Consider the following 25,851-nt stretch of genomic DNA (forward strand, 5'->3'; position numbering starts at 1 on the left):
AACCACTCAAGGCTTCCTTTTGCGTAACGCGCAGCATTGGGGCAGAATCCTGAGAATGTCCGCAGCGTGCTCTTCAAAGTTCCTAGTCCTCATGGGTGCAGGAGCAAGACTGAAAACGAGATAGCAAATGCAGCTGAAAGTATCAAAAATGCAAAATGAGAAGACCATTCTGTTCTTCTCGGCGCTTTAATGAATGCAAAGAAGTCGACTTACGCACCTGCTCGACTGAGCACTTGGGAGCTGTTTGGGGAAAGGTTATGTTCACTAGCATGAGTTGCAAATTATGTTCGATATAGCCAAAGGCACACAAGCCCACTTCTAAAGGTGAAATTCCCAAATCTCTCCAGCTAGGTTATAATTATTATTATTAGTATTAGTAGTAGTAGTAGTACATTTATATCCTGCCTTTTTTCCTCTTGCAAGGAACTCAAGGCTATTTACATGACCCTCCTGTTTTCTATTTTATCCTCCCAACAACCCTGTGAGGTAGGCTAGGCTGAGAGTCAGTAACCCAGTTTGCACGATCACTCCTGTGGGAAAGTCACTTCATGGCTGAGTGGAACTCGAACCCAGATCTCTCAGTCCCAGTCCAACACTCTAGCTGCTACGCCACACTGGCTCCTGCCAAGTCAGCTGCGTGCCTGCATGCCTCTCTCCACGGGGGTATTTCATTTAAGCCCAGCTGCACCGTTCAGCCATGCCAAATTCCCATAGATTTAAACAAACAAACATTGTCTCTGTGCCAAAGCCCAATTTTCTCTCCCTGCACTCTACCCTCTCTCAAACAGAGGCTGGGGCATGCCCACGTCCCTTTTCTGCCCGGGCGAGGGGGCCGCGGCGCCCCTGAAAAGCCTGCGGGTCATTTTAGCACCCGTCCAAACGGCATCCGTCCCCTTCGACGGATCTTACGCAGGAAGAGACATTGCGAAGGGACGTGAGCTCAGAGAGATGGCGGAAGAATTGCAAACGGTGGGGGGAGGTTTACAGAACGATTGGAGCGGTGGGCGAGGGGGGCCCACTGGGGTCTCCAATAATTTTATCAGAACATTTTAATCCCGGTAGCATGGGCTTCCCCAATCTGGTGCCCTCCGGATGTGCTGGACTACAAATGGTCAATGGCCGGGAACGGATGGGAGTTGGAGTCTGATACATCTGGAGGGCAGCAGGTTGGGGAGGCTGGCCTATGGGGTACCTTTCAACGCCCCCCCCCAAAGTTGGCTGTGTCATCACCACAGGCTGGATGTGGATCTGTGTGCCGGGGCCCGGGTTGCTCAATAGGTTCCTGTGCATGCCTGTCCCGTCCCATAGCCAGGAGCGGGACCGGTGTTGGTCCAAGGAACAAGCCCTGCGTGGCACCTTCCTGGGGTCGTCTCCACCCCTATTGCCACCGTATAAAATATAAACTGGCCTTTTATTCTGCCTGTCCCTCCCTTCCAGCCTGTGGGAATTAACACTCCACGTATACATGTACACACACACACATGCGGGGACACACTCCTTATTGTCTACATCCTGCCACGTAAAATGCAAATATAACATAGTTTAAGCAGGGCCTGTCCGAAAGAAGCCGTGATAGGGTAAGAGGCGAGAGGCTTCCCTTCCTCTCGTTCTTACCCCAACTTCTCCGGCACCCTGGAAGTTCCTGGCCCTCCCTGAGAAGCCATTTTTGATAGGGGAGAGACTGTCCGCCCGGGAGGCGCCGGACCGGATTGGGCCTCCCATAGCTCCGCTCCGAGGGAGGGTCTCTTTGTCCCCTCCATGGGCCCAGGGCTGGTTCTTCTCCATCTGGGGCTGGGGTCACACAAGTGCACGGAGGAAGGGCCATCCCAGCACACAATCCACTTTGCCCCCCCCCCCCGGTCGATCAAACAACAAAGCGCAGCTGGTAGGTGACCTGGTGCCCGTTGTCCCAGGCGTAGAGGACTTTCTCCTTCGGGTTATAGTCAATCTGCGTGGTGAAGGAGAACGCGTTGAGGAAGAGCAGCTTGGGGTTGGCCTCCGTCCCCGTGTGGGTGTCGTAGGCGTAGATGACCTGCCCTTCCCTGGCGTTGTACACGTCCACGGCGTAGAGGATGCCGCAGATGAGGAAGCAGTTCCCGTAGGAGTTGCGCTTGAGGCCCGTTTTCCAGGTGGTCTCCCGGCGCGTGGAGAGATCCGCGGGATCCAGCTTGCTCACCACGATGACTTCCTGCTGGGAGTAGTCGTAGTCCGCGGAGGGGTAGATCACCCACAGGCCGCTCTCGTCCACGGCGAAGTCGATGTCCGAGTGTCCGCGCCACTTCCACGGCGTGGTGTCCTCGTAGACCACGTCGTGCAGCTGGGACCAGGCGGCCACGAAGCGCTGCCGCAGGTCGTACTTGATGATGTTCTTGGTGAAGGCCCGGTTGTAGTAGAAGGCGCCCTGGAACACCACGTGACCGGTCCCAATCCAGTTGTAGGGAAGCTTGTATAGGTTACTCCAGCGGCCTGAGACAAGACATAGCAGCAGGCTCTAAGCTGGCCATCTCCCAACTGGGCGCCCTTCGGATGCTTCCATCTTCCCCAACCATTGGCCATGCTGGCTGGGCATGATGGGGGTTGTAGTCCCCACATATCCGGAGGGCGCCAGGTTGAGTGAGGCTGCTCCCAACACTGAAAAGGTAACCTGTCTACCAGCTAGCGACCCAAGGGCTAATGAGGAGGCAGAAAATGACTCCTGCAGGATGTCAGATTCCAGGGCTTAGTGTGCAACTGGGGGCACATCGATAAACCAGTTTTTATTTTGCAACTCACCTCGTGTTCACTTATTTAATAGGCACCCGACTGACCCCCCCGATGCTGTAGCATAGGTAAAAACAGACCCCACCCCCATGGAAGCTGATACTCACATGCCCAAAATAGCTGAGTGGGTCCGTGAGCACTACAACACTAGAGAAATCCCAGTGAGCACATATCTCGCTGCCCCAAAGAGTATCAAGTTATAAATAAAAAAAGGGGGGGTTCCCCCAACACAAAGGAGGAACGGAAAGTTGGCCGAAACTTCCCTTGGCAGGGCGTTTAAAAAGGGGGGAGGTCTATTGAAAAGGCCCCGCTCTGCGTTCGGAATGATCTCAGCAGATGAGAAGAGATACGTCAGTGGTCTGTGCAGCTCCAGCACAAAGCGCCCACAGAAGCTGCCGCAGGGAAGAGTTTGCTCCGTCTGGGCAAATGAGCCATCAGTAGAACCGGCTCCATGAAAGGGTAGAGGGGGAGGGACGGTTGGAAGGAAGGGGGAGAACTAAAACGCATAACGTCGGCCCCCGGATTATGCCATGAAGATCTTAACGATAAGCGAGGGCAGTCATTGTTTAATTGTCAAAGAAACAGAAGTTTCCAAAGGAAGAAAAGAGGAATTAAAAAGGGGTGGTGGTGGAATTTTGACGAAAGTAAAAGAGAAGGTCTTAGAAGGAGAGGGAAAAGTCTGCAGGGGGTTGACAAGCCAAAGTATGGGTTGAGTATGGGTTGTCATTGAGCTGTGGGTGGTTGTTTAATCGTTGGTTGTTGTGCTGTGTGAATCCATTGATGCTAACGAGCCATGGTTTCTTAACCATGAACAACCCACTAAGAGAACCCATGGTTTGTTGTTGGGTTGTGAATTCTGGTCATCTTGTAATAAGGTTCTTGGGCAAATGCCTTTTCTTTGAGTCTCACCAGACTGCTTTCTGGGAAATGAGTGTTTTGTGACTGGACATGCCCAGCACAGCAGCCATTTTATCAATGGGCAAGCCCCTCCCAGCAGCCATTTTGTGAGAGTGCTCACGGCATTCTCTTAAAATTCCAAATGTGCCACTGATCCAAAAAGTCCCCCCCCTGTTTAAAACCCAGAGGATGAATAGAAGAATCAAAGGTGTGAAATAAGAGGCAGCCCAGGACAGGACTCTGGAGAAGCTCAAAAGAAAGTATGATGAGGAAAGCAGAGAAGGCAAAGCACTGAACATAGAAGAGTTCACCACCAAGAATTTAATGGAACCAGAAAAATTGGGTAACATCATGGAGCACCCCAGCCCCTCTGGCTGGCCTTTTGGGGGTGTTCAGAAGCACCTGGACAAAACCCTTCCCCCTCCTGGAAGCTCCTCCCCCTGCCAGCCCCGCCTCCTCCTCACCCTGCTTGAAATTCTCCAGGTTACGGAATTCCACCAGGCTGTTCCCGTAGTAGTAGTTGGTGACGTAGATGCGGCCGTCCTTGGCCGAGGGGTCCTTCATCCAGGCCCCCTCGTTGCGCCCGTAGCTGTGCTGCTTCTCGGGGGGTTCCACTGTCTCCAGGGTACCTTCGCACTCCGCCTCGCGCACTGCAGGCAAAAGCAGGGACCCAGGGGTGGGTGGGTTGGCGGCTGGACTAAGGGGTCGGGGCACCTCCCGCACCCCCGTCGCAGCTCCCCTTCCGCAGGAAGAATCACACGTTCCAGCCAACACCACCCTTTTCCTCCCTCTGCCAAAGGATGGCTCTGGTTCCAGAGGGGGCTGATAACCCCCCCCCGACTTCTCCAACCCTTGTGCTAAGGAAGGTGTCGTTATGGATGTCCCTTGCTTGCAAACCCAGCTCTTTTTGGGTGCAATGGTCTTCCGCTGCCTGCCCGACTCGGCTCGTGTTTGCGGGCAGAGCGACCGGCTTCCTCCCGAAGCTGGGAACCTTTCCCAGATATTTCTTTGCAGAAAGAGAGATCTGCGCAAATTCCGGCTGCCTTTTGCATAACGAAGGCAGATTCCGGCTGCCACGTGCGCAAATTCCGGCTGCCGTTTGTGCAAATTAAATAAACGGAGGAAGCCGTTTGCGCAAATTTCTATTTGTACAAATAAAAAAAGGAAGGGGTGGGGGAATCCGCAGATTGAGTCGGCTAGTTCAGAGAAAGTGGACCCAAGTCCGGGGGCGGGGGGCAAAGCAAGGGATGTTCGTCCAGCTCCACCACCCAGTCAGATTTATCTGATGCTCCTGGGCGCCCTACGTACCACTGTTGGTGCTGGAGGGGCCCTCCGTGATGTTGCCGTGCTCCCCAGAGGGCGGGCTCCGACTGCTGGTCCGGGGAGGCCCAGTGCTGCTGGGTGCCTGGGTGGTGCTGGTAGTGCTGGGACTGGACGTCGTGGTGGGGCTTTCCGCTGCCTTTGGCGAGACCTCCTGGGCTGGGCGGGTCTCGGGAATTTTGCCTTCCTCCAGCCGGTCTGCAGAGATGGCTCCTTTTGCGGGGGTCTCTGTAGGGCGGGGGACCGGAGCCTCAGCCTCACGGGTGGGATCCGACCCTCAGAGGTTCCCTGGAAGGCCCCTCCCCTTTCTAAAGCCCCACCCCCTTCCTCCAACAACCAAACATTTGGAGGTCTCCAAAACTGTGTGTGATTCCCTTCCCCCCCATTCTAAAACTTTCGTCATCCCTCTCCTAAGGCTAAGTTACCAAGAAGAAGAGCTGTATGCTACAATAGGCTGGCCTTTTTCTTATCTTGGCCCCGCCCCCTTGGCTCCGCCCACCACTGGACAAGCGCCCCCCACCCCAAGAGCTTCTCAGGAATCGAATCCAGCCCACGGGCTGAAAAATGCTTTCGCACCCGTGCTCTCGGCATCGACCAGCCCTTTCTTTCCCCCGGCCGCCAGACCTGCCTTCCTACTCACCGCGGTTGCTCACCAGCCCCTCTGCTTCTTCCCGATGCCCGGCTTTGTAGTAAGTGATCCCCCGGATCACGGCTTGCTGCTGCCCCAAGGATCGGGGCTTGGACGTGGGCTGCACCGCGCCCGCCCGGCCTTTGGCGCCTTCTTTCCTTGGCTTCTCCGATTTCGGGGGCTTCTCCTTGGGGACCCTCGGAGCGGCCTTGTCCCCTAGCCCCTTCCGAGGGCTCGCATACTTGCCGGCCACCTCCCTGCCTTTCCCCCCGGCAGTGTTCTAGGAGGAAAAAGAGCAGCCGTCAGGATCTTCGTCTGGGACTGTCCATTTCGACTGGGGTCTTGGGCAGAGAGGTGTTTTTCCCTGCACCTCCTCCAATTACCCTTTCTACTTGAAATGCCGGTGACTTGAACCCAGAACTGCCTGCAGGGGCTTGGGCTCCACGTTGAGACCTCGAGTTTAAAAAGCACCATTCTGGGTACCTCGGAGATGAGTTAAAGAGGATGCGAATAAGCTGCTATTTACTAACCACATCCCCAGTTTGCAGGATTTATTCTTCGAGACATGGTGGGGTTTTTCCAGAGTTCTCTGTGGGTTACATTAAAATTTTTTAGGGCGCAATCCTATGCATGTTTAAACACACACACACAAAGTCCTGCATTCCGGCTGGGGAATGCTGGGAGTTTTTTTCCTGTCTAAATACGCATAGGATTGCACCCATAAGTAAGCGGGCATAGGCACAGTTGCAATAAGTATACCAGGTTTCATAAGATATTTTTTTAAAAAAATTGTTGGTTGTTTTCCAGGTTCCCTGCCCCCTCCACAGCAAATGGCAATCCGTTCGCCCCAAGATCTCTGGAATTAAAAGGGTGTGAGGTTGCGGACATGGCGTCCAGCAGGGAGGGGCTCCCTCTGACCTGGGCTCTGTGTTCAGGCACCGCAGCTGCATCTTTCTGCAGCAGCTGGTAGCCCAGGCTGGAGAGGTCCTTTTTGATGCTCATCATGATGTCCGAATAGTTCTCGTAGAGCTTCATCTGGTTGCTGAGGTGCACGACGCTCTCCTTCATGAAGTCGTTTTCGCGGCTCAGGTTGGTCTTGATCGTCTAAAGCAAGGAAGCATGAGAAATTCGTCTTAGTTCGGTTTCGATCAGGATTTAGACTACTGCAATGCACTCTACGTGGGGCTGCCCTTGAAGACGACGTGGAAGTTGTATCTAGTGCAAAATGCAGCAGCTAGACTTCTGGCGGGTACATCATACAGAGACCACATAACACTGGTCTTAAAGGAGCTGCACAGGCTGCCTATATGCTTCCGGTCGGAATTCAAGGTGCTGGTAATGACGTTTAAAGCCCTAAACGGCTTGCGACCTTGATACTTGAGAGTGCGCCTCTCCTTATATATGCCTGCCCAAGACCTTAGATCTGTTGGAGGAGACGTTCTCCACATCCCACCAATGCAACATATACGCTATGATGGGACAAAGGAGAGGGCCTTCTCTGTGGTGGCACCCTGACTGTGGAATGCCCTCCCCTTGGAGGCCCGATTGGCGCCAACATTGATTGCGTTTCGACGCCAAGTAAAAACATGGCTTTTAAACAAAGCCTTTGATGGTTAAACTCACTGGCACATTGTTTTAACTGTTTTTACTGCTTTTAAATTATATATTGTTTTAACTTGGATCATGGTTTAATTTGTTTTTAACGGTGCATATTTATTGTTTTATACTGTATGTTTTTATCTGTATGCCCCTCTGAGATCTTAATGATATAGGGCGGGATAGAAATGTTTTAAATAAATAAATAAATAAATTTATCCAACTTGCAGCTTCTGGACCAGATTCGGAGGCAGTTTCCGAACTCCGCAACATCATTTGCTGCCCCCCCCCCCAACGCATTCGACAACATTTGAAAAATGCCCACTTGGAAAAATGTCCACAAATACCGCTTTAATCAATGGGAGAAGAATGAGCGCATTTCACGGATGGAGAAACATGCATGAAAATGTGCCTGGATTTTCACACGAAAAGGAAGAGAGAGAAAAGCTCGCGACCTGATACAGATTTGATTCGGAAAGAACTTTGAGATGGAATTTGGAGATCTCAGAGGACCTCCCGTTTTGCTGATTCACAAATCCCTAGTCTAAGGCCAGGAGGGAGTTTGGGGATCAAGACAGACATTTATTGCTGCTGATTTTATTTTGGTTGTGCTTTTATATTATATTTTATATTATGGTTTTATACTGTTGTTTTGTTTTGAATTGTCTTAATTTTGTAAACTGCCCAGAGAGCTTCAGCTATTGAGCGGCATAGAAATGCAATAAATAAATAAAGAAAGAAATACATTCTAGCCCAACTGGCCAGGACAGCCACTTCCAAGATGCCCAGATGTGTACCAGCTGAAAGATGAATGGTGGTATTTGTCATGTCTAACTCTACTGGCCCTGTTTTGGGAGAAGATGTTTCAGGTAATCAATCAGAATCAGATTCAGAACTAGAAGACACAGCGCTAGACACACCAGCCAGCCTGGACCAGTGGGGGAGGAAGCTCTCACGGGCGATTCCCCAGCTGGGAGTCAGCCCTCTCCAGAGCTTATCCCCTCAAGGCCAAATCCTACACACTCAGTGGGAAGTGAGCTTTCTTTTGGAGGTGAGCGTCCCGACAAGCTAGCTGATGTTAGGGTCCATCGGAAGCTCAAATGCACAGGGCGGAAGGAAGGTGTGAGAAAGTCAGTTCGATTACGCCAGAACCTGCCTCCGCACCAGGCTCTCTGAAGTTAGGGCATTTGGGAAGTGGCTTCCTATTCTTCTTGAGCGGACAATTGTCTTGCTTAGTTTGCATAGTTTTGCCTAGAGGGACGTTTCCAAGAGGTTAGGCTCTCTTCAGGTAGAAGAGACGTTTGTTGCTTAATAAAAGCTTTGTGGATTTACTTAGCAAGCCTCGTCATTTGCCTCCCATTGAAAGCAGGAGTTTTCTGAGAAACACGACAGTATTTAGATGAATGGAGGCATTTGGAGGAGGGGCAGACAGACACCAACTCCCTGCCTTTCCTAGGGATTCACGCCTCATTTCTTTGCCTTTCCCACTGGGAAGGAGAAATATTGGACTGACCTGGGGAAATCAACCCTGTATCCCTTTGGAGACCCCCATCCCCAGTTCTGGCTCCTTCCCGGCTCACCTCCTCGAGCGTGTTCATCTGCGCAACCACCTTGTTGATGTACGAATGGACTTTCATCATGTCGATGCTGTAGAGTGTCCCTTCCAGCAGATCCACCATGGACTGCAGCTTCAGGGCAGGAAGAACAACAGACAACACGTGATCAGTTCACCTGCAAATCCCGAAGTGGCTGCATGCCACGGAGGCCCACGCTGCATTCTGTTTAGCACGGGCCCACGAGGCAAGGAAGTGCCTGCTTTCTAGGAGCAGGAGGGATGACAAACGGTAGAGGATTTCGAAGCATTTGCTGGTGCCGTTCCCTCTGGGATATGCTTCTGGGGGTCACATGCTAGTGGTGGGTGTGGCCGGTGGGCGGTGGCTAGAAACAAGTGGGCATGGCCAGAAACAAAAGTGGGTGGGGCCAAGCAGGCAGGTCCACTTTTTCCTCTCTCCCTGCCCCCTTTCCCCCTTCCCTCTTTTCCTAATTTCTGACCCCTCCATCCTTCTCCCTCCTGCCCCCAGCTAACAGGCTGCCTGGGGAAAGGCAGACTGCTTTTGCCCAATTTCTGAACTGATTGTTTGGCCGATGGCTTTTGGAAGCACCTTGGGCAGCTCCTCTAGAGCTCGGACTGAAACCTGGAGCAGATTCGCCACCCCACAGACATCGGAGCCACCAGCCTCCCCTGGGATTCGCCGCCCCACAGACATCGGAGCCACCAGCCTCCCCTGGGAAGTCAGGCTCCGCCCCGCCTCTTACCTTGAGGAGCTCGGGCGCCTGCTTCTTCAGCTTCTCCATCTTCCACTCGTTCTCGCAGGGGTTGAGCGAGGCGGGCGGGGCGGTGCAGGAGCAGCGGCAGTCAGCCCCCGAGCTGACCGTCTCCACCGTGTAGAAGTCCTCCACCCTCACCCGGCCTTCCTTGAGGCGGCTGCAGGCGTCCTTGCTGAGCGGCCTCAAGATGCACTTGCACCGGCAGTCCGAGCCTTCGGACGTCATGCGCACCTGGTCCGTGTCGCCAAACACCTGAAGGGGGTTGAAAGCGGACACAGCTGGCGCCACGGGTCACATTTTTGAGTGCCGTTTGGTGGAAAGGTAGGTGGGAGGCAAATTAGCAACTCAGGGCAGAGAGGAACTCCCTTGCGTACAAAGCTGTCCAGAGGAAGCTGTCCAGTTCAGTCGTGTTATGCGTTTGGGGTCAGTCTAAATTACCTCCAGGGGACCCTTATAACTCAGTGTGTCTGAGTGAAAGAGATTGATTACACTTACACACACACTCCTAAATAGACAACCTTTTTTGTTCTACAAGGCCTAAGGGGGTAGGAGGAAATGAATCTGGGGGAACGCCTGAACACAGTGTCAAAAAACCTTCATGAAAGAAACACCACAAGTCTCCAGGGCTCTCCTCCTAGGAAACTGAAGCCTCTGCAAGCCCCCCCTTCCCAGGACTGGGGTGCAGGAGCGAAACAATATTGTCTGTATCATCTACAGGCTGACTAGCCGTGGCTCCCCAGGGCTTCCGGTGGGATCTTACGCAACCCTCCCTGGGGGATACCCAGGACTGAACTAGAAACCTTCTGTATGCAAAACACGTGCTCCATCGCTCCCCTAAAAATAAAGCAAGATTCGAGTCCATATGGTTCTGAACTAAGGGCTAGGGAGCTGCCTTCGGCTGAGTTTCCGTGTTCTTTGGCGGCGTCTCTGCAGGCTTGCAGGCAGGGAACTTCCCAAGCCTTACCTGGAGACACCTGGCATCGATCCTGGGACCTCTGACACAGAACCAAGGCCCGTCCTTTCGAAGAAGCCATGTGAAGTAGCAGTCCACTTCAGGCTGCTGGTTTTAGAAGGGGGCCCTTGGTTGCTGCAATCTCCCTTTGCCACTTCAAAAGGAAGCTCTGGTCACACGTGTGCGTGTGCATGGGTGGATGGGGATGCTTTGATTGCCGCTTTCAGGAGCAGAGCATCCAATTTGCGCCTGCCTTGTGTTCAAGGGTCCGAGAAAGGCGCCCGGCTGGCTCTGAAACTCCCGGCAGGGCGCAGGCTGGAACCAGAAGCAAAGGGCTAGCAGGTCCCCGGGAGCCCTCTTGCCACAACAGGCAACGCCTGCATAGAATTCAGAAGGGCTCAAAGGATAGGGGGATGTCCCAGGAAGATCTCATGGGCAGCTCCATGCGCTCCACCAGAATGATGGTCAAAGAGGGCACCAAATGGAAGCTTGAGCACGGAGGACAGTTTCATCAAGACGAAGCTGCAACATGAGCAGCACCAGCACCATCGCTTGGCACCCCTGGGCAATTGCCTGAAAGGATCCCTGCCTTGGCCCACCCTTGAATAATAATAATAATAATGGTTGCATCAATAATAATTACCAAATTGCCAATAATTATTACCAACTTACCAGTAATTATTACCAAATTACCAATAATTATTGCCAAATTATTGGTAATAATTTGATCCGGCATTCTGAGCAGCACCATGCAGCTGGGTTGTGTCACTCTTTTAATTAATTAATTTTATTATTTATTTATTTATTGCATCTCTATACCGCCCAATAGCCGAAGCTCTCTGGGCAGTTCACAAAAATTAAGACCATTCAAACAAAGTATAAAACAACAGTATAAAACCATAATACAAAATACAATATAAAAGCACAACCAGGATAAAATCAGCAGCAGTTCAGAAATACAAATTTAAAACACAAATTTAAAACAGCAAAGTTAAAATTAATTTATAGACCGTTAAAATACAGGGAGAAACCTGGCATCTAAAAGAATATGGAGTAAGTGCCAGGCGAACCTCCTTCGGGAGCTCGTTTCCCACAATGCCCCCATCCTAGCATCACTATGGAGCATTGTGGGTAATTAAATGGGTAGCAAGAGCCACAGTGCTGCTGCCGTGGCTGGCTACCCCTGGCATCAGGGACCATGGACTGAGGAGGAAGCAGCCCCCGCAAACTTGGAGGTGGGACTGCACGGGAGGCATCACACACACACACACCCAAATCTGCAGCCGATACTGGACGGTCACCCTGTAGCTTTCCTGTTTAGAATTTCTTGCATGTCATTTTTAGACTCAGGCTAATCAGGCATAGAATCATAGACTAGTAGAGTTGGAAGGGGCCTCTAAGGCCATCGAGTCCAACCCCCTGCTCAATGCAGGAATCCACCCTAAAGCATCCCTGACAGATGATTCTTTCAAGTTCATCCCCAGAAATGGTTGATTTGTTTTAATTAACATACAAATGGAGACCAGTCACCCAATTTGGGGCACTTCAAAGCATCCAGCCAGGACAGTCTCAGAGCTCAATCTGACAAGTCCAGTCCATCAGCTGTCTCGCCCCCCTCGCCCCCCCCCCGGCCGCTTGGACGTTTGTTCACCCGAGCAAACAGGAAAGAGCCACCAGATCTGGGGGGGGGGGTTTGTGCACCATCAGCACGCAAGCAAGGACAGCTTTGGTGGCTCAAAACGGAAGCCAGAGGTCCTGATCCGGCACAGCCGCTACCCCAGCAGAGCAGCAGGGTCTCTGTATGAAGCACAAAGCACCTTCAGCATGGGAGTGGGGGAATGGGAATGGGGGACGTCTGCTGTCTTCTCTAACAAGGTGCCCTTGGGATGGGCTTGGACTGCAATGCCCACCATGACAAGCCAGCATGGCCAAGTCATTGGCCGTGCTGGCTGTGAGTGTTGGGAATTGCAGTACAAAAGGGCACCAGGTTGGGGAAGACCGGGCTAGGATAGGCTGGCTTCAAAGTACTTGGGGGTGGGGTGGGGGGGGGGAGAAAAGGTGTGGAAGAGAGAAGAGGGCCAAAATGAATTCAGTCTCAATGCAATGCAGAAGTGGGGGGTGGGAAAACTCCAGCAATGGGTCTGAAGTTTGGCAAGCTTCCTCCATTGGGGGGGGGCGGCGTGGGAGTGCAGGTGGGGCAACAGCTTGAGCACGCCATTACCCCACCCACTGTGCCTTTGAACCCGTGACAAGTTGATGGACACCTCCAAGCTCACAACCATGAAGAGGCGTGGTGAGCACGTGTGAATCCTCCCAGAGCAAGGCGGAAAGGGTCTCTTACGACACCCCCAACCCCACACAGACGAGTGGAAGCGAGACACACGGCAAGCCAGGCTCTGCCTTCCCAGCAATTTCGACACTTTTCTGGGAGGAAAAGAGAGATACACCTTTCTGAAACTCAGTTTGGTGCCCCGGACACGCGTCCCGGACAAAACACGTGGCAGCAGAGATGCGCCGTCAGTGCAAAGCGTGTGTGGCGATCAGATCCAATGGGAACCTCCAGAGAAGGGCTGGGAAGCTCAACCCCCCCCCCCCCGAGAGCCTCTCCCATGCTGTGGGGGAACAGCTGGGCTGCAGCGGCCTTGTCTCCCCACCCCATCTTTCAGTCCTTGGCTACAAGGCGCGTTTTCCCACACTTCTCGGCTGACATTCGCAGGCCTGCCTCCGAAATGGAGAAAAGCTCTGTGGCGCTCTTGGGAAGGCGCCTCCAGAATGCCTCCAGCTGAGCCCAGGGTGTCTGTGTGTGTGTGTGACTGGAGGGGTGTGTGTTCTAGGGATTGAACCAGGATTTAGGCTGTGCGGGCTTTGATTAGCAGCCTTCTCCAATATGTTGCCCTCCAGATGTCATAGAATAGTAGAGTTGGAAGGGGCCTATAAGGCCATCGAGTCCCACACTTTAGGGTGCATATTCTTTGTGACATTTTCTTCCCCCTTCTCCCAAAGAGTTCAGGGCGGTGGGTGTAATGTCCCCACCCCGTCCTTTCTTATCACACCAACCCTATGAGGTAGGTTGAGGCCGGCGACAGCAACCAGCCTCAGGTCAGGGAGGAGTGCTTCAAGGCTCTGCAAGGATTCGAACCCGGTTCCCCCACCTCGAAAATTTACTTTATTTGTTTATTTAAAGTTGGGGTGGGGAATACGTGCTCCCCCAGATGTTGATGAAATTGCAACATCCAGCACCCCACACAATGGCTATGCTGGTTAGGGCTGATGGGAGTTGCAGCCCAACGACAGCCTCCCCATCACTAGTTTGAAGTATTTCTCTCCACCACCCACAATGTTCAGCCAAGACAACCCCCAGAGTAGCTTACACAATAAGGAAAAATGGGACAGTCCCTCCGCTCAGGTTTACTCTCCAAAAGGCACAGCATGAAAGGAAAAAGCAATGTGGAGGGAAGAGGAAAAAAAGCAAACCCAGGTCCCAATGCTTGACAACTGAAAACTAGTTCTTATAATGCCCAGGTTTTGCCCCCTGCTACCACACCTGTCCTATCTACGGGGGATGTTCAATGTTCCAATTTGCCTTAGCAGAGGAAGGTGCAGGGCTGTTTTTTCTCTTGAGAACTCAACTGGAAAACACTGGCGCCCTCTGAATGTGTTGGACAACAAACCCCATTGTCCCCAGGTAGCATGGTGGCTGGGGATGATAGGGGTTGTAGTCCAGGTTGGGAAGACTGCACAGGGTCATCCCCATCTCTATTTAAGGTTTGGGAGCACATTCTGCTGCTATAGGAAAATCTTCCTGGAGACTGTCAGGCAGAGACAGGAGGACTCCAGGCACGGGAGGCTGGTGGCTCCGATGTCTGCAGGGCAGTGAATCCGCTTTGGGTTTCAGTCTGAACTCTAAATTAGCTCTGCACCTTTGATAGCTCCTTTAAAGTTTAGAATTGGAGAGCTCCTTTAGAGTTTTTCCTTTAGAGCTTTGACTGAAACCCAGAGCGGATTCACCGTCCCACTGACACGGGAGCCATCAGCCGTCCCGCGGATTGTTTTGGAAACGGCTTCCTTAAACAGGAACCACATGGGCCGGCCTGCAATCTGGGACGCAGGGAAGCCTTCAGAAAGCAAACAGATTTAGCAGCGAACGCTTGGCACAAAGCATGCAGCGGCAGGATGCGGCCCCCACGCTGGCATTTCTTTCCGAGAGAGAACCAGCTGCAAGCCCAGGCCCAGAGAGACTGATCAATCCCCCGCTCTGGAAGAATGCCTCTCCCCCCCCCCCACATACTCACACAGCTGGTATTGCAAGGGGGGGAAATCTCTCTCTGGCCTGATTTTGGCGTCTCCCCCACAAACCGGCGGAAGTAGAGGAAGCGGAACGGTTCGGGGATCAAAGCGAAGCAGGCCATGGTGCCGTCAGGGCAGGACTTGGGGGCAGGAGCCCAAAGCCCCACTTGGGAGAATGAGCGGGGCGGGGCAGGCTTCTCAGGTTGTGAAGTCGCAAGTCGGCCTGTAGCTCATCAGTAGAACTCCAGCTTTGTATGTAGACGGTCCCAGGTTTGATTCCTGCGTCTCCAGGTAGGGCGGGGAAAGACTCCAACCCGAAATGCTGGAGAGCCGCTGCTGCCAGTCCGTGTGGACAATACTGAGGTAGAGGGACCCATGTTCTGACTCAGTAGACGGCGACTTCCTACATTCCTACTTAATTCAGAACCATGAGGACTGGGATCTTACTTCATCTTAGGTGAAGGACAATAGTTCGGTGGTCAAGAGCCTTCGCTTTACATGCACCCGCTTCTCCAGGTAAGGCTCAGAAAGAATCCGGCTGGAAACCCTGGAGAGCCGCTGCCAGCCCGGGTTGACAACACTGGGTTGGATGGATGAATGATCTGACCCTGTATAAGGCAGCTTCCTACACTCCTAGCTAATGGAGCTCTTTCTTCAGAACCATCAGGACTAGAAACTTTATTTTTCAGGTGAAGGACAATGGCTCAGTGGCAGAGCGTCTGCTTTGCTTGCAAAAGGTTGAATCCCCGGCATTTTCAGGGAGGGTTCAGAAAGAATCCTGCCAGAAATCCTGGACAGCCGCTGCTGCCAGTCAGTGTTGACAATACTGGGATAGTTGGACCGAGGGTCTAAGGCAGCTTCCTATGAAGTAATAATAATTGCCATCTCAAGAAGACCATTGGGTTCAAAATCTAAAATAGCCTCCCCCAAACTGACTCCCTCCAACTATGCAGTACTCCAACTCCCATCCTCCCCCAGCCACAGGCATCAGCAGGCACAGAAACGCGGCTCTGCATTCTTGCCCCGCAACGGCGGAAATCAAAGTCCACGAGCAGTGCCTGGTGGGGTCACGGACGGACGGACGGACGGATGGACGGACGGACGGACGGACGGACAGACGGCCCTCCTACGACGCCTCTGCCCAGCCCAGCCCCCGCCCGTCCCCAAGGAAGGGTTCAGACGAGGCAGCTGCCAAGAGAAAGCGGCCAGGCAGAGGGCCGGGGCGCATTCCCAGCTGCGGCCTGCCAACTGTCGGAGGAAGCGACACGCCCGCCTCCCAGGGCATGCCACGGCTGGATTATGTGGGAGAAAGGCAGTCATGGCACTGGGGGTTGTCGCTGTTTCTTAATGCTGCCTCAGAGCTGCCCCTCTGGCCCACTTGCACAAGGGGAATGTGCGTGCATGAGCAAGGAGGGTCCCCCGGGAGCCAGCCGGCCCGCAGTGCATAGAAGAGGCAGCTGCCTCCAAGAATGTGGCATGGGCGGGAGAGGGGGGGTGCTTTTCCCTTTGTGTTAATGGGAGAAGCAGCAACTGGTGAAATTCTCCCTTCTTCGTGCCACTGATGAAACACAGACGGTAAAAATTAGGGTGACCATGTGGAAACGGAGGGCAGGGCTGTGTCTTTAATGTTTGCACAGAAAAGGGAGTTTCAGGTGAAATTCCTTCTTCATCACAATGGTTAAAGCTGCAGGAGCCCTGTCCTCTTTGGTCACTCTAGCAGAGCTCCTGCAGCTTTAACTGTTGTGATGAAGAAGGAATTTCAACAGGTGTTGCATGCATACAAAGGACGCCTGCTGAAAATCCCTTTTCCACACAACTGTTAAAGACACAGGAGCCCTGTCCTCCTTTCCATAGGGTCAACCTAGAAAAAAATCCAGCCTAAGTACTGCTTAGAGTAGACCCCTTGAAATGAATGGGACTTAAGTTTAAACAGGAATGACCTATAGAGGAAACCCTTTAACTTTAAGCATCAGGGTTTCCTCTACAAGTTTTAGTCTGGAGAAAAATACATTGGGTTTTATCCCCAAAATTTACTGGAGTCCACGTTGTTCAGGAAGTTGGAAGGATGCTGGAGGTCCCTGTAACAGCCTCAGGTAAAATATAATTGGGAGCGTCGCCTACATGATGCAATTCTAACTCTTGTTTTTAGTCTTTGACTTTATCATTGTTTTACGGTTTTCAAGTTTTGTTCTAGGCCACCTGGGAAAGATTTACTGTGATAGGCAGCTTAGAAACCTTTTAAATAAAATAAATAAGCTGTCACAGCAGGGCTTTGAGACATTAAGGGTCCAATCCTTTGCAGGTTTAGACAGGAACAAAAGGCCTACAACTCCCAGCATGCCCCAGCCAGCATAGCTGGCTGAGGCATGCTGGGAGATGTAGGATTATTTTTCTGTCTAAACACGCAAAGGATTGCAACTTTAATGTCTCAAAGCAGCGCTGAAGGAGGTGCATGAGACCGAAGAGAGGCTAAAGGAATTCTTTTGTCTTCACTGTGGTGACTCAGGTATGGATACCTGAGGAGTTCTCTCAAACAAAGAGCACAACATTCATCTAAAGAGTTCACAATGTCCTCCTCATCAACTTTATCATATGAGCCGTTGGCCTTGAAAACCTCCAGGGAAAGCTTTCTGCTACACACGCACAATTAAAATCTAAGCATGCAAAACCATTGTGCACACTGCTGACCTTTTAACAAAAAGTAGGATTAAAAGCAGCCTTCTTATGACAGCAGTGAAAAGAACCTAGGGTAAGAGCCAATTTTTAAATGAATTTAACAAGGATCTAAGAAATCACACAAACACACACACATGCTGGCAAGCTTAATTTCTGTCCCAAGTAAGTTGGGCGAAAGCGTTCTTGGAATGAAAAATGGCTGGATGTATTATTCCATGGACTTTCCCCATTTATATCCTGTCTCTCTTCCAAGGATCTCATAAGAACATAAGAAGAGCTCTGATGCTGGATCAGACCAAGGGTCCATCTAGTCCAGCACTCTGTTCACACAGTGGCCAACCAGCCATCAGCCAGGGATGAAGAAGTAGGACATGGTGCAACAGCACCCTCCCACCCATGTTCCCCAGCAACTGGTGCACACAGGCTTACTGCCTCAGATACTGGAGGTAGCAAACCACCATCAGGGCTAGTAGCCATTGATAGCCTTTTCCTCCAGGGATTTATCCAACCCCCTTTTAAAGCCATCCAAATTGGTGGCCATCACTACATCCTGTGGTAGTGAGTTCCATAATTCAACTCTGCGCTGTGTGAAGAAGTCCTTCCTTTTATTTGTCCTGGATCTCCCACCCATCAGCTTCATGGGATGATCCCGGGTTCTAGTATTTTGAGAGAGGGAGAAATATGTCTCCCTATCCACATTCTCCAAAGTAGCATACGTTCCCCCACCCACATTTATCCTCACAACTGTCCTGCGAGGTAGGTTAGATGGAGAGTTTTACGGGCGAGCGGGGATTCGAACTCGTGACTCACTAGTCTGACACTGACTGCTACCACAGTTGGCATAACTTTTATTGTGAGATAAGAGGACATGTCCTCTTATGGACTAGTAACTTGTTAAGGAGGGGGGAACGAGCACAGTACAGGTACATGTATCACTGGAAGAGGTGCAGAAAAGAGCTACCAACCCAACTCCATCAGCAGGCCGTACAGAGGGCCACGATAGGTGGAGTTGGGCCATCCCACCAGCTCTGTTGAAAGACTTAATTCCCCCCCCCCTTCCCTGCTAATGCTTTTTTCCTTGTGTATCATGTCTTTTTAGCATGTAAGCCACTCCGGGAAACTTTTTGGCTGAGAGGCAGGCTAAAAATACTTGAAATACATAAATGAAATAAACACGGTGGTTGGAACAGATTCCGCATGAGGGAAGGCTAACGTGTAGGGGGCTTTTTGAAATCTAGAAAAGAGACACATCCAGGAAGTGAATGGGACAGGCGCCTACAATGTCATTACAGCTTCTCTCTAATGGTACTAGAACTTGGAGTCACCCAATAAAATTGTTCAGAGCAGACAGAAGGGCGTACTATTTTTAAAAAACTGGTTTTTTTTTTACACCCAGCACATAACTAATATGCGGAATTCACTACCCACGGGTTGTAGCTACAACAAACTTAAGAAGGTTTGACAAATCCATGACAGGTAGTGACAGACCTACATAGACCCTCCAAGTCCAGACCGTGTATCACTAGATGCCAGGGATAACCAACGAACAGGGGGTGGCATCCCCTTTGTGCCTTCCGAAGAACATCTGGACAGCTGCTGTTGCAGACCAGATGTTGGACCAGATGGATTCTTTGGTTTAATCCAGCTGGGTCAGTTTGTACATCCTTCTGGATCAGGACACCACAACTCTCCTCCAATCGGGAGATGAGTTCTTGGCTTCTGAGGAAGTCTGCCGCGGCATGACCAGAATGAAATCGCTCAGCTTGGCGTCCTTCTGGGCTGCTGAGCCGAAACGCGGAGCCTTCCGGATTTCAGTGGCAAATTCCTCCATGGATGGCTCATTTGTGATAAAATCCCCACTTACTGATGGGCCCCGATGACTGTCGGGGGGGTGGGGGGGTGGAAGGCAGTCCAGAAATGGTTTTGTTGTCCCACATGACTTAGGGCCCTCGATAAAGGGTCTGTCCTTCCTCTGTGCCAAAACGCTCCTTTGATTTACGAGCGGGATCTGCAACAAAAAGTCGCAGCGTGGAGTGTTCCCTGTTCAGGATGCCAGCCAGCCAGGGATGCCCTTTCTCAAGGTACTCCATTGCATTCCCTCCTCCCACCTTTTGTTTTCTTTCAAAACGAAACAAACGGCAGCATTCCATGGTGGCCGAGTGCTTTTAGTCCTTACTGGACTGCTTGGGAAGAGTTTCACCTTTTTTCCTAAAGAATTTGAAAGGGAGAAACTTCTGCAGACTTTGGGATTCCCCCAAACCTGCCAAGACCTCCCTCTTGAGCAGGGGAGGGCTGCAGTCCATTTTGGAGCAGCCCGAGGCTGCATTTTCACCGGGGGGGGGGGGGCTGTAGGAAAAAGGGGTGTAGTGAACCCCCCCAAAAGTATCAAAATACTGGCATATTGTAAATTAGAGCTCGCATTTCAATCTTTCAGAAGGGGGCGGAATTGTACAAAAGCCACCAAACTTCTGGTGATTGGGGAGGAAGATGGCATCCTCTGGGAGATTCCTGTCGGGCTGTCTTGGGCGTGGTGTGTGGTGGTGCCATTTCGGCTATGTAAACATTGGCGCTCAGATAACCGGCCTGGGCAGGGTGTCCCTGACCGGCATTCCTGGCCCTGCTTCTGCCCAGATAGCTTGGACAGCAGATTCCTCTTCCGCACTTCACCGATCACTTAAGCTGCATCCGGGCAGGGAAAACCCTTTGATGTGGAGAGCCCCATTTCCCACAGACTCCATTTGCAGGGGGTCGTGGAAAGCTGACAGCTTTCCTCCCCGGAGAGGTCGCGGGCGAGAGCATCCCCCTCTCTGCAAAGGGGCAAAGGCCAGCGGCAAAGAGAGCGCGGCAGCGGGACGCTGGAAGAAGGTGGAAACGGTGCCAGGGAATGCAAAGAGCAGAAGAGAAAAGGGAGCTTTGGCAAGGCCTGCCGACCGCGGTCCTCTTGAAGCGGGACGGGCCCCAGCACCCGGCATAATGGGGCAACGGTTGGGGCCCCAGCAGGACCCACCAGTAATCCCTGGGTCATTTGTTTTTCTGGCTCTGCGCAGAGTGGCTGTGCCATATTAAATGCCCCACAATGCTTTTGGATAAAGTCAGGGGCGTTGCGGGAAGCCCCTTTCCGCCACTCACCAGGGTGCAATTTGCCCAGGAGCTGGCCTCGTCGGGAAGAGCAGAATCCGCCAGGCAGCAATTCAACAGGTCAGAACTCCATTCAATTCCCCACCCTGCCTCCCCGGGCCTAAATTCCTTCCCCAAGACGCAGCCGGCCGTTATGTTCCTGCGACTTCCCTGCTTTGCCCTTGAGCAGGCGGCTTCCGCGCACAGGCGTGTGGCGTCACTGGTGAAGTCCACACCAGGAGAAAAACAAGGTCGTTCCTGTCCCTTGCCACTGCCCGTTTCAGCACCCCAGGCCTGACACGCCTTCCCCGGCCTTTGCTATTTGGCATCCAAGGATCCCCGGATCCTTGTGCTGAAGCAGTTCCGGATCAGGGTGGAGGCAGGAACATCTGTGGCTTTCAGGCAGAAGCCAAGAACAAGGCATCAACAGGCACTTCTGCTTCCCATCAGCGGCCCGAAATGTGGTGCTGCCATCTCCCACAGTGCAATTGCGCCTAAGAGAGGACACGTCCCGGGACGCTGGGGGAAAAGACGCATTTCAGTCCAAGATCAGCCAGGTTTCGGCCAGGTTTAATTTGGGGGGGGGGGGGGCTTCTTAAAAGGCCCTAAAAACAGACGATATTTTCTATGAAATTGTATCAAAATTGCCTGCATCTAACTTGAGTAGATGACAGAGTGGCCAGTTATTGAATTTATGAGATATATCTACCGGAGAGATCTCCGCAGGCTGTCTGGAGAAGATTTAATTTAATGTATTGCCTGTTTTTATAGCCCCTGAAGATCCCCAAATCCAAATAAAGCTGGGCGGATTTACCTTAGGATTAAACATTTCTCTGGCATCCTGAGATGTGTGCCCTGTCTCTTTGTTGTGTGATTGTAGTGGTGGTGGGCTCTCCCACACTAGAGGCCTTCAAGAGGCAGCTGGACAGCCATCAGTCAGGGATGATTTAAGGTGGATTCCTGCATTGAGCAGGGGGTTGGACTCGATGGCCTTGTAGTCCCCTTCCAACTCTGCGATTCTATGATTCTGATTCTCTCTCTCTCGCTCTTTATGTTCCACAGAGCAAGTGGCTTCCCACAGAGCAGCGGGGCGTCTTTTCCCACACCTCCTGCAAAAGGTCCAAACAGCAGCCCACCCCACCCCACGACCGCGCAGCAGTGACGACAGGGAAAGAACCCCTCACTGATGCGCAACATGCAAGCTGTGTATATGCGCAGCACGCCTTGGGGATGCGCACAGAGGTATGAGCACATAGACATGGAGGGAATATTGCTCAGCCCTCCCGACCCTGCCATACAGGGCTGCAGGCTTTTCTGGAACAGGGACTGTGCAAGCACCACATGGCTTTTGGTGCACATTTGTCCCCCTACCTCTCGGCCCTCCAGTAGTGGGCGGGTGGACGGGTCGATCGCCTTAAGATCCGAATCAAAGCAAGGTTCCTACTTGAGATGAACAACCGGCTAACGACCCCAGCAAAGGCCAACAACGCTGGCCTTTGACACGAACGTGAGTGTTGCACGCAGCAGGGCACACCCTCGCTCTTTCCTGCAGCTTGATTTTTAAATGACACCTAAAGACACAACAAATGACGTTTCCTCTGGAATCGGACGCAGGAAGGTGGACGGATCCACATCGCTACGGGGTCAAGCCAGGGAGCGGTTGAGGAGCAGGGGGGAACGAGAGGCGATGCGCAACTGTGTAGCCCTGCTGCAAAGCCTCGCCACGCTCCAGCCCCGTGTGGGCGAGCAGCGTTGCAGCCTTGATTCTTTCTGGCAGCTCTTCGATCCAATTGAAAATTAATACGTCCCCAGCAAGCCATTTGGTGAGTCAACCTCCTCTGATTGAGAAAGGGGTTGGGACGGACATATAAAAACAACCTCAGATGACGATGGGTCAGGGCCAAGTCCACGCTGGGCTGGAAGCGCCTCCGCCTCCCTGGCTGCAGGCATGGGCTCTCATGCCCTATTCCGCCCTGCAGCAACCCGGGATGGGAAAAGCCCCTTGAGGTCACCTCTGCTTGCCTCTGCAACAGGCCGTCTTCCCATGCAAAACCTGAGAATCCCAGGCAGCGGGACCGGTTCCGTTGTGAAGGAGGCACACTCTGTGCATGCTCAGAGACCGCCCTGGAAATCTCGCCGTACATCTGAGCTTCAAAGGCAGCCTTCCCTCACTTGAAGGCCTCCATATGTGGGGGGGGGGGACAAACCCCACACTCCCCGGCCAGTGTGACAGATTGTAGTTGGAGTCTGACAAACCCGGGGTGTTGAGGAGGGGGAGGCTGTTACAGAGATGCCACCCCTCCCCCTGCAAATCTGCAGCACATGCATGCTCTCTCTCTCTCTCTCTCTCACACACACAAAATTTTAGGACTTTTTGCTGGCTGGGCGGTGCTGGGAGCTGTAAGATTCTTTTTCTGTCTAAACATGCGTCAGATTGCACCCTTGGGCACACAAGAACAAAATTGATCCGCTGGCTCTTCCTTCCTTGCTTAAATCAAAGACGAAGTCTTTTTCCTCTCTTGGAAAATAGAGGACTTTCCTTCCCCACATCAGAGCTCTCTCTGCTGATCACAAAATACAAGTCCACACTCCCCCCCCTCCCCGCCCAAGTCAGGCACTCCAATTCCCAGAACAGAAGTAGCTGGACCCCACCTCACCCCCCCACCCCATGGAAACCATCCCGGCCGCTAGCTTGACCCACGGGAGAGGTGGGACGCGAACAGAGGAGATTTATTATCGCTCACATTCATAGTTCACCCCTCCTTCGAGATCAGCAACAGAGGAGGCACCACTCACCACGTTTTGCCCTCAAAAGTACGTATCTACAATTCCGCCTTCTCCAACCAAGGGCCCTCCAGATATGCTGCCGTGGAACTTCCATCATCCCCAGTCGTGTGGCATAGAATGATGGGAGTTGCAATCCAGAACATCTGGAGGGAAGATGATTGAGCTCTAGGACTGGCAGTCACAACCACCCTGCAAGGCAGGTTAGGCTAAGATGGGGGAGAAGGCAATTGGCCACAGATCACCCTGGCTGAGCAAGGATTCGAACCCGGACATTCCCTGTCCCAGGACTGAAACAAACATCACCACTACACCACGCTGCCTTTCACTGGCTCTCACATCTGTCCCCCCACCCCATTCCCTCAGCCTGGGAGCAGGTAATAATAGGGAGATGGCTCAACCCAGAAAGGATCTGACTCTGTCTGCTCATTTTTTTCTTTTTCTTTTTCCCTCCCCATCATTTTTTCCTTGTGTGTTGTGTCTTTTTAGTTGGTATGCTGGCAGGCAGGAGACTGTCCGATTTTCCTGCTTGATGGTAAGCCATTGAAAGTGCCTTTTTTTGTCTGAGGAGTGGGATAAAAAATACTCTAAGAGTGCAATCCTATGCATGTTTAGACAGAAAAATGTCCCACAAATTATTATTATTATTATTATTTATTTATATAGCACCATCAATGTACATGGTGCTGTACAGATAACACAGTAAATAGCAAGACCCTGCCGCATAGGCTTACAATCTATCCCAGTATATCCCAGCCAGTCATGCTGGCTTGGGGATGCTGGGAGTTGTAAGACTTTTTTCTGTCTAAACATGCATAGGATTGTAGGATTTTTCTGTCTAAACATGCATAGGATTGCAGAACTTTTTCTGCCTAAACAAGCATATGATTACATCCTAATTAAACTAATAAATTAATAGCACCTGATCCAAATCAATAGGACTCCTGCTTTGCTGAAAGGCTGGCTCTCCCCCACCCTCAGATAAAAGAGACGCTTTTGCTCCGGAAGGCAAGTCCCACCCCGACTACGAGGAGCCTTCCCTCTGCCCCATGGTGGGAGGAAGGAGATGATGCAGCTGTTCAGCAGCAGCTGTTCAGGATTAACTGCATGGTACAGTGGTTAGAGCAGTGGCAACTGGTACCCACTGAGGCTAGAAGGCAAAGCAGGGACTGCCAGAGGAGCACAGGAGAAGACCACAAGTGGCACTCAGAGCAAATGTACCCGGTTGTGGCCCGATCTCTTGGCCACAAATTTGGGGGGGGACAGGCAGGGGGGGGTCACAGCCCCATTTCCCCCAAACAGAGAGCTGCCTCTGGATTTGAGAGTTGGGAAGGGGCTCGGGGCGTCTCCACTTAGCCATGGAAGCTCACTGGGTGACTCTCTGCCTAACCTACCTCGCAGGGTTGTTGTGAGGATAAAAGGGGGAGGAGGAGGGCCACGTGAGCCGCCTGGGGCTCTTTGCTGGAGGGGAAAAGGCGGGAGAGAAGCGGGAGAAAGAAACACCCCACTGTTCCCGGGGCATGATGGCAGCCCCCCCTCCCGGGGCTAAGCTCTCCCCCCCCCGGCCTCGTGCGCCCCTTCCCCTCCTTTCCCAGCGCCTACCTTGTTAGCCCCGTGCGCCGGGGCGGGCAGCAGCAGCAAAGGGAGCCACAGCGCCCACCGACGAGCCATGGCGGTGGACGAGCCGCGAGCGCTCCTCGCCCAAGGGATGCAAGCGGAGACCGTGGAGCAGCCCGCCCGTCCGCCCGTGCCAGAGCTCTGCCTGGTCTGCGGCGCCGAGAGGAGCGGCCGGGAGAGAGGCTGGGTGAAGGGAGGGGCTTCTTGGGCCGGCGCCCCGGCCGCTGGGCTGGGCGGAATGTGCCCCCGCCTCCATCTCCCAGCGGACATCCGACGGGTAGCCCAAGCCCCCGCGCCTGGGGGTCCTCTTCCCTGCCCGACCCCCGCGAGCAGCTCCTCCCCTCGACAACTGCGCACCCGCGCAGCTCAGCCGGGCCTCAGTCGACTCGTCGGGGAAATGGGAAGCAAGCAAGGAAGGAAGGCGACCCACACACGGTACCTCGTGGGCGCAAGGACAGCACTCCGGGTATGCTGGCTGCCCAATGCTGGGAATTAGCGGGCGTTGCTTTTCTTCTGTTGAGACAACTACACCAAGCAGGATACAACACTTGGATCTACACTACTGCTGCTTTAAAGCACTTTATAACAGTTTTATAGCGCTTTAAAGCAGTAGTGTAGATCCTGCTGGGCATGAACAGTTGTCAAAACCGTTATAAACAGTAGTGTAGATCCTGAGTTCAGACGACACGCGGATCAACGGTTGTTTCCCATTCTGTTCCTATTACCACCCCCCCACCCCCAGTTGATTAGCGTGTCGTCCGAACTCAGTTTGCGCCCGTGAACCTAGCTTTTCTGCTTAAACTTCCAGTCTTAGGAGTGTGAGCGGAGCGCCGTCTTCTGGGTGGAAAGGCGCGGCTGGCCTCAAATCTATAAACGGCTTCCTTCCATC

General features: G+C 52.6%; 1 protein-coding gene across 1 annotated transcript; it reads right to left on the bottom strand.

Moving 5' to 3' along the window:
- Positions 1–1,835: 1,835 nt before the first annotated feature.
- OLFML2A (olfactomedin like 2A) lies at positions 1,836–24,979 on the bottom strand. The gene is made up of 8 exons (XM_063144493.1): positions 24,948–24,979; positions 9,518–9,781; positions 8,782–8,889; positions 6,524–6,709; positions 5,618–5,885; positions 4,966–5,205; positions 4,122–4,307; positions 1,836–2,466 (listed from the first exon to the last, which is right to left on the bottom strand). Exons 2-8 carry the CDS (start codon positions 9,752–9,754, stop codon positions 1,865–1,867), a joined length of 1,827 nt encoding a protein of 608 aa, XP_063000563.1. The 5' UTR covers positions 9,755–9,781; positions 24,948–24,979; the 3' UTR covers positions 1,836–1,864.
- Between the last annotated feature and the right edge of the window lie 872 nt (positions 24,980–25,851).

The sequence above is a fragment of the Elgaria multicarinata genome, chromosome 19, assembly GCF_023053635.1.
Source record: "Elgaria multicarinata webbii isolate HBS135686 ecotype San Diego chromosome 19, rElgMul1.1.pri, whole genome shotgun sequence".
NCBI classification, from domain to species: domain Eukaryota; kingdom Metazoa; phylum Chordata; class Lepidosauria; order Squamata; family Anguidae; genus Elgaria; species Elgaria multicarinata.